The sequence below is a fragment of the Alexandromys fortis genome, unplaced genomic scaffold (genome assembly GCF_014885135.2).
Source record: "Alexandromys fortis isolate MF-2015 unplaced genomic scaffold, M_Fortis_MF-2015_v1.1 scaffold_239, whole genome shotgun sequence".
NCBI classification, from domain to species: domain Eukaryota; kingdom Metazoa; phylum Chordata; class Mammalia; order Rodentia; family Cricetidae; genus Alexandromys; species Alexandromys fortis.
The window spans coordinates 1,179,985-1,195,902 of NW_026068120.1; the positions used below are offsets into that span (position 1 = coordinate 1,179,985).

General features: G+C 49.3%; 2 protein-coding genes across 22 annotated transcripts in view; one reads left to right on the plus strand and one right to left on the minus strand.

Annotated features, from left to right (window-relative positions):
- Positions 1 to 295: 295 nt before the first annotated feature.
- On the plus strand, positions 296 to 1,498 carry Cebpd (CCAAT enhancer binding protein delta). Its single transcript, XM_050125131.1, has one exon. It carries the CDS (start codon positions 362 to 364, stop codon positions 1,166 to 1,168), a length of 807 nt encoding a protein of 268 aa, XP_049981088.1. The 5' UTR covers positions 296 to 361; the 3' UTR covers positions 1,169 to 1,498.
- A 989-nt stretch (positions 1,499 to 2,487) lies between these two features.
- Positions 2,488 to 15,918, minus strand: part of Spidr (scaffold protein involved in DNA repair) — a 204,902-nt gene continuing 191,471 nt past the window's right edge. For 9 of the 21 annotated variants that reach the window (XM_050125109.1, XM_050125103.1, XM_050125110.1 and 6 more), the window contains 4 exons: positions 9,941 to 10,034; positions 8,066 to 8,177; positions 7,715 to 7,768; positions 2,488 to 2,844 (listed from right to left, as the gene is read on the minus strand). In XM_050125109.1, the coding sequence (XP_049981066.1) occupies positions 2,698 to 2,844; positions 7,715 to 7,768; positions 8,066 to 8,177; positions 9,941 to 10,034 (407 nt within the window). In that variant the 3' untranslated portion in view covers positions 2,488 to 2,697. Of the gene's footprint in view, positions 2,845 to 5,989; positions 7,122 to 7,714; positions 7,769 to 8,041; positions 15,706 to 15,918 lie in introns of those variants that run through there. The other 12 variants (XR_007589151.1, XR_007589149.1, XR_007589152.1 and 9 more) reach the window with 10 other exon arrangements.

The window sequence follows — 15,918 nt, forward strand, 5'->3', positions numbered from 1 at the left end:
GGTTGGTTCCTGGCCCCGCGGCGGAGGCGCCCAGGATCGCACCCGCGGACTCGGGCTGCCGTCTGCGGGGACCGAAGGCGGCACGCTTCTTGCGCGTCGGGGGCCTCAGTCCTGATTTTCATTTCGCTCCAGGCTCAGAGCACTAAGTAGGCTCCAAACCGCACAAACAGGAAGGAGGGAGGGCCGGGAGTGCGGGCAGAGGGCGGGCCGTTCCCAGCAGCGCGGGCGGTCCCTCCCCTCTTGGGTCCCCGACCCGCGGGGCCGGGGCGGGGCGTGCGCGTCAGCTGGGGCTAGAAAAGGCGGCCGCCCTGTCCGGCGAGGTGACAGCCCAACTCGGACGCCAGGCCGGGCCGACGCCGCCATGAGCGCCGCGCTTTTCAGCCTGGACAGTCCCGCGCGCGGCGCAGCCTGGCCCACGGAGCCCGCGGCCTTCTACGAACCGGGCAGAGTGGGCAAACCGGACCGCGGGCCCGAGCCCGGGGAGCTGGGGGAGCCGGGCTCCACGGCCCCTGCCATGTACGACGACGAGAGCGCCATCGACTTCAGCGCCTACATCGACTCCATGGCCGCCGTGCCCACCCTGGAACTGTGCCACGACGAGCTCTTCGCCGACCTCTTCAATAGCAACCACAAAGCGGCCGGCGCGGGCGGCCTGGAGCTGCTGCCCGGCGGCCCCGCGCGACCCCCAGGCGCGGGTGCAGCCGCCCGGGGCCCGCTCAAGCGCGAACCCGACTGGGGCGACAGCGACGCGCCGGGCTCCCTGCTGCCCGCGCAAGTGGCCGTGTGCGCGCAGACCGTGGTGAGCTTGCCGGCCCCGGCGCAGCCCACACCGCCCACGTCGCCCGAGCCCCCTCGGGGCAGCCCGGGGCCGAGTCTCGCGCCGGGCCCGGTCCGAGAGAAGGGCGCGGGCAAGAGGGGTCCGGACCGCGGCAGTCCCGAGTACCGGCAGCGGCGCGAGCGCAACAACATCGCTGTGCGCAAGAGCCGCGACAAGGCCAAGCGCCGCAACCAGGAGATGCAGCAGAAGCTGGTGGAGCTGTCGGCGGAGAACGAGAAGCTGCACCAGCGCGTGGAGCAGCTCACGCGGGACCTGGCCGGTCTCCGGCAGTTCTTCAAGCAGCTGCCCAGCCCGCCTTTCCTGCCGCCCACCGGAGCCGACTGCCGGTAACGCGCGGCCCAGGCTCAGAGACTCCAAATGACCGATACCTCAGCCCCCGACGGCCAGGAGCACACGCCGCCAGAGCCGCTGCAGTTTCGTTGCGAGCGACCGGAAGCTGCAGCTTGGACACTGGACTGCGAGAGAAGCTATGAGTCTTTCCCCCTTAAATTATTTTTATAATGGTAGCGTTTTCTACGTCTTATTACCATCGCAGCTAAGGTACATTTATAGAAAGAGAAGACTTTCCGACAGACTTTTGTAGATAAGAGGAAGAGACTGCGCATGCTTTTTATATTCATTTTTACAATATTTGTAAGAATAAAGAAGCATTTAAATCGCTGCATCCTAGATTCAGTCTCTCCCGCCCACAATGTACTGGGACCTCACCAGGGAAAAGCAGGCACCTGGGAGCCACAGGACCAGGTGTGGTGCCCACACGGGGTAAGGAGACTTGAGACATGAGTTTGCTTGCTTTGGAAGCCTGGCAGAGTTGACCTCATGCTCGGTATTGCCAGCGGAAGGGACATGGGAAAGCAGGGCAACTCCATGTTAGGTTTTAAGGTGCGATCCCCGAGTGTGCAGACCTGGGTTGGGGCTGGCCAGAGAAGAGCTGTGAGAGGGTGGAAGAAAGCCCCAGAGAGCCAGAAACCGGAGTCCTCTTAGCCTTCGGGCTTTGCTTTCACTTTCCTCAATCCTAGGGACGTGGTGTAGTTTTCAAAGTGTGCAGCAGGAAAAAAGTCAGATTGTAGGATATAAAAGGGACAGCCCCAGACGCCTTTAATTGCAATGTTTGAGGGCTTAATCCAAAAAAAAAAAAAAAAAAAAAAAAAAGCTTTGTGCCTTTCTCCTAAGAAAACCACGTCTTAGGAACACGGCCTTGTTATTATGTTACTGTGAAGAAGAAAAAAAAAATAAGTTCAGGATTCAAATATGTAGCTTCGTTAGTAATTCAGATCCAGCCCAAAGCACAGGACGGTGGGTCACTGTGAGTGTGAACTTTGCCCCCTGGCAGGTGTGTGCTGGAGTGAGCTACAGAAACTTGTTTAACGCAGCTCAGCTATAAGGTATGGGTGACAGTGCCATTCCTGGCAGTCTCAAGATCACTAGAACCACAGAGTGTTTGGGTTGGACATTTGTTTATTACAGCAGAACAGCAACGTCTCAATAGGAGATACTGCTTGAAGCTTTAACATTAAATAAAAAAATAAGAAATAAAAAAATAAGAAAAAAATGTACACACATGGGTAAAGTCTTAAATACTTGAAAGCTTTGTCCTAACCAATCAGTAATATTGCCTAAGTAATGCAAAATGAAGACCACAGAGATACTCAAGCTTTAGAAACATGTTCTCAAACTTAGAGGAAGGTAATTAAAAAAATAATAAATGTTTTTTGATTTTTAATTTACAAAATCATCCTATTAATCTATTTACAAGGAAAAAAAGAAACCTACTAAACTTAAAAACCATAGATGTACTCTGTGGCTTTAACATAGCTCCCCAAATCAAGCCCCCACCCTCCGTGCAAAGTTCCCAGATGTCAGGAAGGAGGGTGGTTGGCTCCTCCCGCATCCAGAAGCTCAATCTCCTCCAGTGTGATGCAGCCGGTCTGCTGTGGGGTGACGGACTGGACAAAGCAGAGTAAAGGTCCCATCTCCTTCCCAAGGACATTCTTCACTTCATAACTCTGCAGTGATAAAAGCAAGCTGGTTAAAGCAAACAGTCCTGGACTCCTGAACATTCTGTTCCCAACAGTGCCACAGCCAGGGCAAAGGCCCTTCCTTCCAATGGCAGTTTTCTGGGGTGCTTGGGTGAGGGTTACTATAAAGGCCCCCTTTATTATAGCAAACAAACAAGCTACTTTACTGCTTTATTCTGATGTTGAGTTTGGCTGTTTGGGCTGCCAGGATAAAGGGGCCCAGGACAGGATTTGGAAGACAATAAGCACAGGAAGTGCTGTCCTTCCATGGGGGCTGGGCTTTTGGCTTGCAAGTCTCCCACTTCCTTTGGGGACACTTCCCCAATCTAGCAACACTTCTGGTCAGAGGATTTCCTGGTGCTTGCCCCAAACTTCCCTCTTCAATTGGATTCCATTTCTTCTTGAGTTTCATGGGGCTAACCATTTCTTTCTGTGCAGTGGTAATGTGACTTTGAGTTTTTATTCACAAAGTTAATCTTGAGAAAATTTCATCTTCAGACATAAACACAGGTCCTGGGCCACAGGGCTTCTGTCTCTGGTGTGGCTGTGCCTCGTCTGGGCTTTTACAGATCCAACTTCAGAGCATTTTTGGTGAGGGTGGGACTGAAAATAAAACTCACACTTGGAGATGGGACTGATACTGCCCTGTGATAGCACCCTGACCTGCTTGTCCTCTGCACAAGGCAGGGGACAGCCCTTCAGCAGTTTTTCTTTTCTTTTTTTTTTTTTTTTCCAAGACAGGGTTTCTCTGTGGCTTTGGAGCCTGTCCTGGAACTAGCTTTTGTAGAACAGGCTGGCCTCAAACTCGAGATCCACCTGCCTCTGCTTCCTGAGTGCTGGGATTAAAGGTGTGAGCCACCACCGCCCGGCTAGGATTTAGTTTTGTACAAATGAATTCAGGCCATCTATGGTCAAGACCTTTGGGTCAAGGAGATGGACAGAAAATGTGGCCAAGACAGATTTTGGCCAAGTCTGGGCTGGCCACAGTGATGTCCTAAGCTCAGTTAGGAAGGGTAGCCAGCCCAGTCAGGCCCTATGAGGAAGCTGGAGAAGAGCCGTCACTGGGGAGGCTTCTGTGACTGCAGCCCTGCCTTGAGGGTACCAGCTGATGGAACAGAGATGAAGCTTCCCAATGCAGCCCAGAATGGACTGTCTGTGTGCAGAGGGCTGGATATTTTGTTTGTAGAGGATCAGTAGCTTACTTATTACTTTGACAAGTTTTGGATTCCTTAGTACAAAATAAGCAAGGTCTACAGTGTGGTTCAAAAGCCTGACAGGAAAAATGAGACCTGCGGGAGAAGAGGAAGGCCAGAGGCTCCCCGGGAGGCGGGTCTCCCCTGCAGGCAGCCAGGGCCTGCTCCAAGGTGAGGTCTGGACAGAGCACCAGCACAGGAGCAGTCACCAACAGGTGGCAGGCCGGAGGATGCCAGAGGGACAACTACGGGTTCCTCCAGTGTCTCTCACTGCTTTCCTTCCCCAATGCTTGTTTAAGTGTGAGAAACTGACCCAGGCATTCCCATGTATTCCTCCAGTAAAAGTATGAATTTTTTGTTTTCTTTTGAGGCAAGGTCTCATGCCATGTAGCTCAGGCTGACCTCAAACTTGCTATGTGGCTGAGGATGCCCTTAAATTCCTGATTCTCTTGCCTTACTTCTCAAGTGCTGGAGTTACAGGTGTAAAACACCATGCCCAGCTCATAAATATGGAATTTGGATTTCATAAAGGTTAGTAAAAAATTATTTCTATGTAAAATGTTAGGTTCATCTCCATCACCTACAGACATAATAAATCATATATATTTTTGAAAAATGAACATGGTGAATTTAAATCATTCAATCAGCAAATTCATGCACTGTCCATATGAATGTGTGTGTGTGTATATATATGTATATATATATATATATGTAAATGTGTCCATCTGATTTTTAGTATTTACTCATTTAATTTCGTGTCTTTTTGAGAAAATCTGACAGTGCTTGGATTGAACCCAAGTTTTTCTGCATGCCGGGCAACTACTATTCTCCTGAGCTACAGTCAATTCCCTGGGTCTCTATTTTTTTTAAAGATGTAATACACTTGCGCCTTTTCTAAAAGTCGAGGGAGCAGATTTCAACCCCACGTCTGTCACGTCACTAGTGAGACACAGCAACAATGTTAGTCTTGTTGCTTCCACACTCACAGTGTGACCTCAGCGAACCCAGACCATTTTGCATTCCTGTATCGTAACCAGAAACAGTGCATTTGGTTCAGGGACGGGAGTATGGTTTTTATGGAGATCCCTAACTGGATTCTCTGGGATTCTGTAAATGTGCATCCTCACCCAGAAACCCCCAGAGTCTAGAGTGGGTGACTTGCAGCTGTGTCTGCCATCATCTGTCATGCTCCACTCCAGATCAGAGGTAAGTTGAACAGAGACCAGAGGAGGGGGTGGTGTAGAGAGCTTGCTAGAATGTACTCATGGCATGGCTTGTCCTTTGCCCATTGATGTGGACTCTGAATCTAGAGCACCTACAAAGGTGACAGCAAGTTCTATGACCTCCATGTCATTTCATTTAACATCTGTGCACATGTATGTACAAGTGTGCAGCCATAGGGGAGAATATATGCATGTACAGTCAGTGTCCAAGTAGACTCCTTGTACACAAGTGCATGCACAGCTACACCCACACACACATGCACACATGCATACACACACGCGTGTACACGCACACACACAGAGGCAGTGTCCCAGCAGACTCATACACAAGCACATGCACCCCTGCACTTCCACACACATGCCCACATACCTTTGCAAGCCTTACAAGGACGTTTTCAGCTACCAGAGCATTCTGATTGAGAAGTTAAGTGCTGGAGAAACGATACACCTCAGCCAGCAGGAAACCGAAGAAAGGAAGGGTTTCCTAAGAGGCATTATCTTACAGAAGGTACCAGACACTGTCTTTTTGGGACATCAGGGTTCATGGTGGCCACCGAGTCAGAGGGCAGGCATCAGTCTGATGCACCATGGACAGAATGTAGCTATTGACGGCTGAGGGTTTGTTATTCACCCTGAAGCAGGACTTTCCACGCTGTCCCCCGCCTTTCTCCACAGGACATACTCAGCAAACTATGACCCACCTTCCCAAGCACCTACCTGAGCACCTACACCCACTGGAAACCTCTAACGTCAGTCTCCGTGTTCTGGTCCAGCATCAACCACTGTTTCATCTTCCTCCCATAAAGACCAAACGGCAGGAGACACATTTCAGCAATAGACACTGCTTTCTGTCCCCTGTGAAGCAGTCTAAGTTCTTCAAGTCTCTGTCTCATGCTTCCTGTCTTGGCTAACTACCAACCACCAGCTGTTCCTTCTGCAGAGGGAAAAGCTACCATGGTGGGATCCTTGTGGTGTGTCCCTCACGGAGATGGGCAACAGTGAGGGCCGTGTGTGAGCAATGGCCTTGAAATTCTTAGGCCATGGTGACTGCTGACTTCCACAGTATGAGAAAGTCAGCTGTGTGCTCTAACTCACTGCCAAAGCAGCAGCTCAGATGAAGGTTCCAGGGCAGAGTACAAGGCCACCAAAGAGCTGTATGGCTGGCGGTTTTATACCAGGGGAACAGAAACTGGCACCTTGTGAAGTCAGCGCTGAGAACCACAGCTCAGACCAACAATCCTCAGAGTCTATTTATGCGTCTTCTGATTTCATTTAAACCCTGACAGTGTTCGCTGAGATGAAGGAGGGTTAGTGAAGGCTCTGTGTCTCGGCTGGGGCTGGGGCAGGCAGGAGAGGCTAAGGAGAAACTTGATAGGAGGGTCAACACTCCACACATTCAAGCTGGAATTGGGCCATGGGGACCAGTAAGAAAGCACTCCTGTTTGGAAGCCAAGGTTGCTCTGGTCATATTAATAAGACTGATGTCATCACAGGTAGCAGGTCCCTGACACCCTTTTCTGGGTTATCAATTCTATGAGTTCCTTACAGTGCAGACACAGGCTAGCTTCAGACTTGCTATGTAGCTAAGGCTGATCTTGAACTTCTGACCTTGCAGCTGTGTGCTACCACACTCAAACCCTGTGCGTGCCAGCCAAGCACGCCACCACCTGAGCTACATCCTCAGTCCCCTACAGAGTCCTTAACGCTTCTGCGTGGTAAATGGCATTTCGAAGAACAGAAGTTCCACTGTGTGGACCAATTTCACAAAGTAATTCTCTTCTTGGAGGCACGTGCTGCAGTTTACTGTCTCATTATATAGTAATTCTCAAGGCAGGCAACCCCAAACGGTCTGAGAAATAGTAACAATGTTTTCAGTTATTCTGAGTCCAGAATATCCCACAGTATAAACTACAAAGTTCTCAGGGCCAGCCAGATGGCTCAGTAGGCAAAGGTGCTGCCATTAGGTCTAATGACCTGAGTTCAATCAACCCTGGGAACCACAGGGCAGGAGGAGGTGCCTGATTCCTACAAGTTGTCCTCTCACAGACTGACTCACCCTCTCTCTATCTCCCCCCCCCCCCACACACACTAATTTAAAAGAGCCTTTCCTCGGCATTCTGCTTGTGACTGGGAAGTCGTGAAGAAGCTCTAGTCCCCAGCCTGTATGTCTCTAGCAGAAGCCACGGAGGAAGATTTCCAGGCTCTGTTTGAAGGTTGATCTGAAAAGGATCCCATCTCCAAGCAAGGAAGGCTCTGACCCTGCGATTCTACACTGCATGGCGGTGGCAAGATGGATGTCTTAATACAAGCAACTTGTGTTCTTGTGGTAGGATTTGTTGTTGATGAACACACAGAGCAAAGGGGTCTTCCCAGGGGCAGTTGTACACAGGTCCAAGAGCACAGGGCACACTCACGCTGCACCCCTACCCCGCCCATACTTACCCCATCCGTGGAGGCAGCAGACATCAGCAGTGAAGAAATACTTCTCTCCAACAGCTGCAGTGACAGGGAAGAAGGGCTCAGTGACACCCCAGCAGGGGGCAAGCACTCACCCAAGGTGCTCCTGTCTGAGGATAACACTGAATCTAAGCTGTCTGCAAACAAACACTACATAGAGAAACTGTGGTAGGTGACCCCACTTCTCCTTCCCACGAACTGAAGGCAGCTCTTACCACATCTCCTTCTTGGCACATAGAGTTTGCCACAAGGCAAAGAAAAGAACACACATGTACCCTGTTCCAGTCTCAAGTAGACACACGAAATCAAGCATGAGCTCTAGGTCCCTTTTCCTACCTTGACCTTTACAGTACTCTTGGGTCTTGTGGGACAGTCCAGAAAGACGTGCAGGCTCCTCTTTTGAAGCGGCGACACAACCAGTCGAGAACAGTCCCCACAGAAGAGGCCTCTAGCGTGTGAGGGGACATGGGAGTACAAGTAACAAGGAGGGGGGGGGGACACATCAGAAGAGTCTTACAGCAAAGAGATTCCTCTAAAGATAGGTGTTTAGTGACCCACTAATTCTACAGTCAGAATTAAATTACTGGAACCAGACAAAAGCAGTCAAGGACTGGACTATTCTGATGGATTAACAGTTGGGAGCTGCTAAGGGGACCCTTGGGTACACAACGAGGCCTTTATTCATGAGGAATATGGGGGGAACGCAGCCTTCCAGAAAGTGAAGGGCTCACCCCTCCAGCAGGGCAAACTTGCTCATCAACCCTGGCCTCTTCACTCCCACACTGATTTCACATGAACCCACGCTGCCTTGCTTCTTTGAAATAAGGCAGAAGTGTCTTGTGTACACACAAGGCCAACAACCAAGGAGGCATCAATAAGATGTATGCTCTTTGTCTCTTTTAAAATTATTTTATGTATATGGATGCTTGGCCTGAATGTATTCTGTCCACCACGTACACTCCTGGCACCTGAAGAGCCAGAAAAGAACATTAGAGCCCCTGGAACTAGTCACAGACGGCTGTGAGCTGCTGGGAACGCAGCCTGGTCCTCTGGAGGGCAGCCCACGCTCTCAATTGCTGAGCGACTCTCAGTCCCACTCTTGGCTTCTAGGAAACAGACAAGTGATGAGGACACTCTTTGTGATGTGACACAGTCCACCGGGAGGCAGAGACAAAAACAGTACTGACAGGTGTGCTGGCTAGCTGTAGGACAGCACAGCACAGACCAGTTTTCTGAGAGGAAGGAGCCTCAGTTGAGAAAATGCCTTCCAAGACTGGGCTGCAGGCAGAAGGGCATTTTCTCAATTGGTGATTGATGGGGAGGGCCCAGTTCATTGCTCGTTGTGCCACCCCTGAGCTGATGGTCCTGGGTTCTATAAGAAAGCAGGCTGAGCAAGCCATGGGGAGCAAGCCCATAAGCATCAGTTCCCTGCACTCGAGGTTCCTGCCCTGTTTGAATTCCTGTCCTGAATTCCTTCAGTGATGGACTACAATATGTAAGCCAAACAAACCCTTTCCTTTTCAGCCTGTTTTTGGTCATGGTATAATCATAGCACAGAAACCATAGCCAAGAAAAATAGTTAGCCTTGACCCCAGCCCAGAAGGGTAATAAAAATGGGCAGAAGAGAGATGTCTATTGACAGACGATGCTCACAGTCCTCTGGGAAAAGTCTGCAAACATGCCATGCAGCTGCTGTGTCCCCAGGAAAGTCTGCAGGACTCCTAGGACATGCCGTGTAGCTGCTGTATCCCCGAGAAAGTCTGCAGGACTTCTAGGGGACATGCCGTGCAGCTGCTGTGTCCCCGGGAAAGTCTGCAGGACTCCTAGGACATGCCATGCAGCTGCTGTGTCCCCGGGAAAGTCTGCAGGACTCCTAGGACATGCCGTGCAGCTGCTGTGTCCCCGGGGAAGTCTGCAGGACTCCTAGGACATGCCATGCAGCCTGTCTTACCTGTTCACACTTGTACTTCTTTCCTCTCCTAATAATGAAGGAGCTAAGCACAAAGCTCAGTTCTACACTTTTAAGGACAGGAAGAGCTGCAAATACAGTGGAAAACCCGCAAAAAGACACCACAGTCTCTATCCTGAAGTCCAGCAGAGTAGGTTCCTTTCTGTGCATGGGGAACCCATGTGTAGGAAAGAAGGTCGCAGGACCCTGGGGATGGGCTACTGCAGTGTTCTTTGGGCCCCAGGGGTTTCAGGCAGCCTTACCCATCTTCTGGCTTCTGTTCCAATCTCCCATTGCCACACTGGTCACACACAGGCCACAGAAAAGCAGTGTTCTCATCTACATCAACCACAGCACCTAGGAGAAGAAAGGCTGGAGTCACCACTCACCCACCTCCTCGCCTCTGGAATCGCCTGTCTTAGCTCTACTTCTTACTAGTTTGTTAGTTCCTTCCTTTGTGATTTTCCTGTTTCCTTGCTGACTGTGACTAAGAACATATGCAGTCACAGGGCTGGGGAGACGGCTCACTGTGCAAACACGAAGAACTAAGGTCCAGTCTCCAGCACCCAGATAGTCAGCACATTCTATGCTGTCTGCACCAGATCCTTCACCCTGAGAGCCAGACTTTGTCTCGCGTTATCAAAACCTATTTACAGACCACCGCTGAGGATCTATCCTATCTAAAGACTATCACCGCTTCTTGCAAAATTTGTCAAACTTCTAATCCTACTTCCGGGCATTGGAGTCTCTCTTCCCCCACTCACTGAGCCAGGGGCTCTCTCCCTGGATGAGACTGGCGGCTTGACTTCACCCACATACCCACAGTTCAGACATTTCAGATACCTGTCAGTCATGGTGGACACATTCTCAGGGTGGGTAGAAGCTTTTCCCACCACTGATAGAAGATCACCGACAGTTTCCAATCTCCTTTTTAGGGAGATCGTCCCCTGTGTCAGAGTTCCAACCTCTCAGATCTCGCAAACTGTAGCCAAAGCCCTCAACATCCCATGGTGATTCCATATTCCCAGTCTGCAGGCAAAGGTGAACGAACTGACCGTTCTCTCAAAAATATCCTTATCAAACTCTCCCAAGAACTTCATTCAGATTAGATAAAACTCAAAGAAGCCCCTCCTCGTCTCTTCTTTTGAGTTCATATATGGATGACTGATTATGCCTCCTGGTCTCCTGTCTCAGCATCACCTCTCCCTGATCACCTTCTCATCCCCTTGTCACACTGTCTTAGCTCACTTCTTTGGAACTCCACCCACCATCACTGCCTCAGCTCCTCCCTTCTCTCTTCAGTTAACATCGGGGACTTAGTTCGCCTCTCTCCTCCAGGTCACAATCCCCCTCTTCTTTCTCCAGAATGGACAGGCCCTTTCAGGGTCATCTTTACCACCCCAACTGCACTAAGATCAAGGGTTTCCCTCGCTGGATTAATCTCTCTCGTCTCAAACCTTTATACCATCGGCTCAAGATAATCCCCCTTCTTACATCTCAACCCCAACAGGACCTTGTTCTCCTAAGTTTCAGAAGATACCCAGGCCCGGTCTCAGAAGAATGCCAAGACCTAGGCCGACCCTACTGGGTCATGTCCACTTTTTCTCTTACTTCTTCTTGCCCACACCCATCAAGAGTGAATTCTACATGGAGATCTGAGGTTCAGGAAGCCTAACTCAGCAGGGCACTCAGACCACTCACATGCTGGGGTCTGGACACTGCTCACTCGTCATTTGCAAACATACCTATCCCTATAAGACCCAAATCCACTTCTGAAACACCTGCCCCATGCCTGCTTTCTCTGTGATCAAACTAGAAATTACTGTCAACACCGGGCAGAAACTTGTGGAGGCTGCCCTTATTGGTCCTGTAAGAGACATAGTGCATATGCAGGAAGGCACTCTGTTTATCTTTTATGCAGAGTGGGGAATTTTTTAACATTCTAATTAAAGACCCACGGCACCCCATTGGTAAACTCTACTATAGCACGTATTATAGCCGCCATCAGGCATGGTCCCAATACAGAGGGCACACATCCCACTCTTTAAGCCCCCAGGTATCAACACAGGAGAAGCAGTGGTCCAAAGCTTCTCAAAGTCCTTCCATCCCTAATATCCCTTCTTGATGATACCGATTCTACCTCCCTCTCACACCATCTCTTGTTTCAAATCTTAACCTCTGCATTTCAGCTGTTGAATAGTGTCTTGCCTGACTGCTTATAAGAATGCTGGTTGTGGGGCTGGAGAGATGGCTCAATGGTTAAGAGCACTGCCTGCTCTTCCAAAGGTCTTGAGTTCAATTCCCGGCAACCATATGGTGGCTCACAACCATCTGTAATGAGGTCTGGTGCCCTCTTCTGGTCTGCAGACATACACACAGACAGAATATTGTATACATAATAAATAAATAAATATTAAAAAGGAGGGTTGTGTGTCCCTCCTAGGTCAAACTCACAATCACCATTTGTGCCCCCTCCCATTGTCTTATTAGATTCTCCTAACTCGTCACTGGTAAATTGCTCTGAGCCAAATATCACTACTACACCTCATCTCTCCCACGCTTCTCTCTTTGGTGTTGCAGACTGCAATAATACCATAACCCTTAGTACTACAACCCAGCACTTCTGCCAAAGCATTCACAATGCCTTGATTCTCTGTGGCACACAAGTGTACCACTGCCTACCTTCTAGGTGTAGGACTTACGTCCTGGTGTTCCTTTCTCCTAATTAGGGGTGGTACCTGGTGAGGAAGCCTTGCCAGTTCCCATCACTGAGTTTATAGCAGCACAGATGGCAAGCAACTCAGGTTCTACCCCTTCTGGCGGCTCCAGGCATAACTGCAGGTGTAGCCACTGGAGCAACGGGCTTGACTACTTCCCCGTTTACCACCGGCTTTCCTCACAATTCATCCAGGATTTCCAATAGGTAGCTCAGACTATCCTCACCCTTCAGGATCAGATAGACCTGAAGTACCTGTAGTACCATAGTACTACAAAAATCAGAGAAGATTAAATTTACTAATAGCAGAGAGGTGGTCTTTGTCTCTTTCTTGGGGAAGAACGTTGCTTCTGTTAACCAATCAGGTATAGTAAAAGATAAGATCCAACAACTTCAGACAGATCTTCAAAACATGAGGGACAGCGTGATGCCTCTGGCCAGTGCATAGTCCAATACGGAACGGGATGATACTTCTTAGTCCCTCTTCTCCCCCTTTTCTTAACCTCACTAGTTGCATCCTGCCTCAGAAACTTCTTGTCTAGACTCCTTCAACAACAGATCCAAAGGATTTCTAACCAGACTTTCAATCAGTTGCTATTACAGGATCACCAATCCCTAGCTGTGGAGTCAGAGACGTGCAGCACCCAGAAAAACACACTCTGGCCCTAAAACCAGTGCCAAAGAAACACAATTTGGCCATAGAATCACAGTCAGTCAAACAAATATGCCCTGGCTCTGAAATTAGAGTCAAAAGGCTAAAAAGGGCCAGTGAGAGGAACACATTTTGGCCCTGAAACCAGAGCCAAATCTGTCCCTGACCAAATAAGCAGAAAACCAACCAATACCTGTTCACGAGATCTAGCCAATCTGAGTTCAACAAAGGACCGAAATCTGAGCAACTCCCACACTGAAAATCTCCCTGGAAAACCCCGCCCCTAGGAAGCCCTATATAAGCCCTGTACCTGTTCAGTCTGCTGCTGCCTTTCTCCATCCTGACAGAGGCAGTCACCCTCCTCCACTCTTCCCTCCCAACAAATCTCCTGAATGAGGGGTGGGTGAGACCTTCTTTCACAGGAGCAGAAACGGGTGGAGCTGAGCAGAGCAAGGCTGTAACACTTTCACTGCAGCGGAGTGGGGACGTTATACTCAGCAGGACTGAGCAGAACTGGAGCTGAACTGTAATAACATCTTTGGGGAAGCCCTCCCCTGCTGGAGCAGAGCAGTTACACTGGGGAAACATTCCCGTAGGAGCAGGGCTGTAAGCTGCTACCCTTACTGTGACCCGTGATATTCCTTGGCTCTGCATTGCCAGAACACCTTTCCATCAAAGCTGTAACACTTACAGACATGGTGCTGATGAAGGAACCAAGAGTTCTATATCTGGATCCGTAGGCAGCAAGAAGAGACTATGAGACACTGGACTGCTTTGAGCATATGAGTCCTCAAAGCCTTGACCTCAGTGAAACATTTCCTCCAACAAAGTCACCCCTACTCCAGCAAGGCCACACCTCCTAAGAGTGCGGCTCCCTGTGATCTTATGGGGCCATTTTCATCCAAACTTCACATTCCACTCCTGGCCCCCATAGGATATAACTATATCACAATGCTAAATGCATTTAGTCCAACGCCAAAAGTTCCCATAGTCTATCACAGTCTCAACAATGTCCAAAAACTTAAAATTCAAAGTCTCTTCTGAGACTCTGCAATCTTTTATTTTTTTATTTTTTATTTTATTTTATTTTTGTTTTTTCGAGACAGGGTTTCTCTGTGGCTTTGGAGCCTGTCCTGGAACTAGCTCTGTAGCCCAGGCTGGTCTCGAACTCACAGAGATCCGCCTGCCTCTGCCTCCCGAGTGCTGGGATTAAAGGCGTGTGTCACCATCGCCCGGCTTCAGCAATCTTTTAACTGTAATCCCCAGTCAAATCAAAATAAAAAAACAAGACTACATACTTCCAACATATAATGGCAGAGGATATACATTACCATTCCAAAAGGGAGCATAGTGAGGAAATGCTGGACCAAAGCAAGACTGAAACGCAGCTGGGCAAATTCCGAACTCTATCTCCACGTCTGATGTCAAAGTGCTCTTCAGATCTCCAGCTCCTTTCAGCTTTGTTGACTGCAGAGCACTTCTTCCTCCTGGGCTGGCCCCACACCCTGATAGCAGCTCTCCTCAGCAGGTGTCCTAGGCTCTGGCATTGCCAAGATCTTGGGGTCTCCAAGTCAATCCAGTCTTCACCTTCGCAGCTTCACACAATGGCCTCTCTAGGGCCACCATTCAGGGACACCCCTGTCAAGTTCTGCCGCTTGCTGGGGCTGGAATGTGGCCCCCTCTTTTCAAATATATCTTTACCAATTTTCTGTTTTCCATGGTTTCCTTCACTGCCCAAGCTTGGCTGTCCTGAAACTTAATCTCTGAACCAGGCTGGACTCAGACTAAGAGATCTACCACCTCTGTCTTCTAGTTCTAGGATTACAGGTGTGTACCACCAACACCTGGCAGTAAACTTTGCTTTAATTCTGCTCACAGACCGGGAGCTTAGCTGGGGAGGGTGTTGCACTGAGGTTGCCACTCCCTTTATTCTACTAACACCAGGCTTTTCTTTGATGGCTTTATTTCCCTGAGCACAGGATTTAGCACCTTTCCACTTCCTTGTGCCCCTTACTCCTTGTACTGTAATTATGTATTCTTCTTTGCTCAACTTGTTCCTTTTCTTTATAGATCTGCATTAACAGTGGCCATAATAATCATGTAATAAAGTCAATACTAGGTTGCTTTGAAATCGCCTCTGCTAATGTCATTAATCCAAAACTCTTCAATTTAGTCACAGACAGACAATTCAGACAAGGGGAAAATGTAGCTATGTCCTTAGCCAAAATAACACAAGAACATTCTCTAGGCCACATACAAATATTCTCCTCTGAAACCTCTTGATCCAGATCCCCACAGTTCAAATCACCCCCAGCACCACTGTCTTCCAGGCTCCTACTGGGATGGCCCGTTAAGCCCCACTTAAAGCTTTCAACTGCTTTTCTAATCCAAACTCCCAAAGTCCACATTCCTCCAAACAAAATCACGGTCAGGTCTATCACAACAATACCCCAGTCCTTGGTGCCAACTTCTGCCTTAGTTTGGGTTTTTACTGCTCTGAAGAGACACCATGACCACAGCAACTCTTGTAAAGGAAAAACATTTATTTGGGGCTTGTTTATAGGTTTAAAAGCTTAGTCCATTAGTGTCATGGCAGGAAGCATGGTGGCACGCAGGTAGAGATGGTGCTGGAGAAGAGACTAAGAGTTCTACATCTGTACCTGTAAAGAAGCAGGAAGAGACTGTGCCACTGGGACTTGCTTGAGCATCAAAGACTTGGAATCCCACCCCCAGTGACATACTTCCTCCAACAAAGCCACACCTACTCCATCAGGCACACCTCCTAATAGTGCCACTGCCTGTGAGTCTATGGGGCCATTTTCACTCAAACCATCACAGCATGGGATATAAAGTCTCTACTGTCACATGATCAG

Bases quoted from the DNA above. Each gene is read 5' to 3' on its own strand.
- Cebpd (XM_050125131.1), top strand. From the start codon at position 362: ATGAGCGCCGCGCTTTTCAGCCTGGACAGTCCCGCGCGCGGCGCAGCC.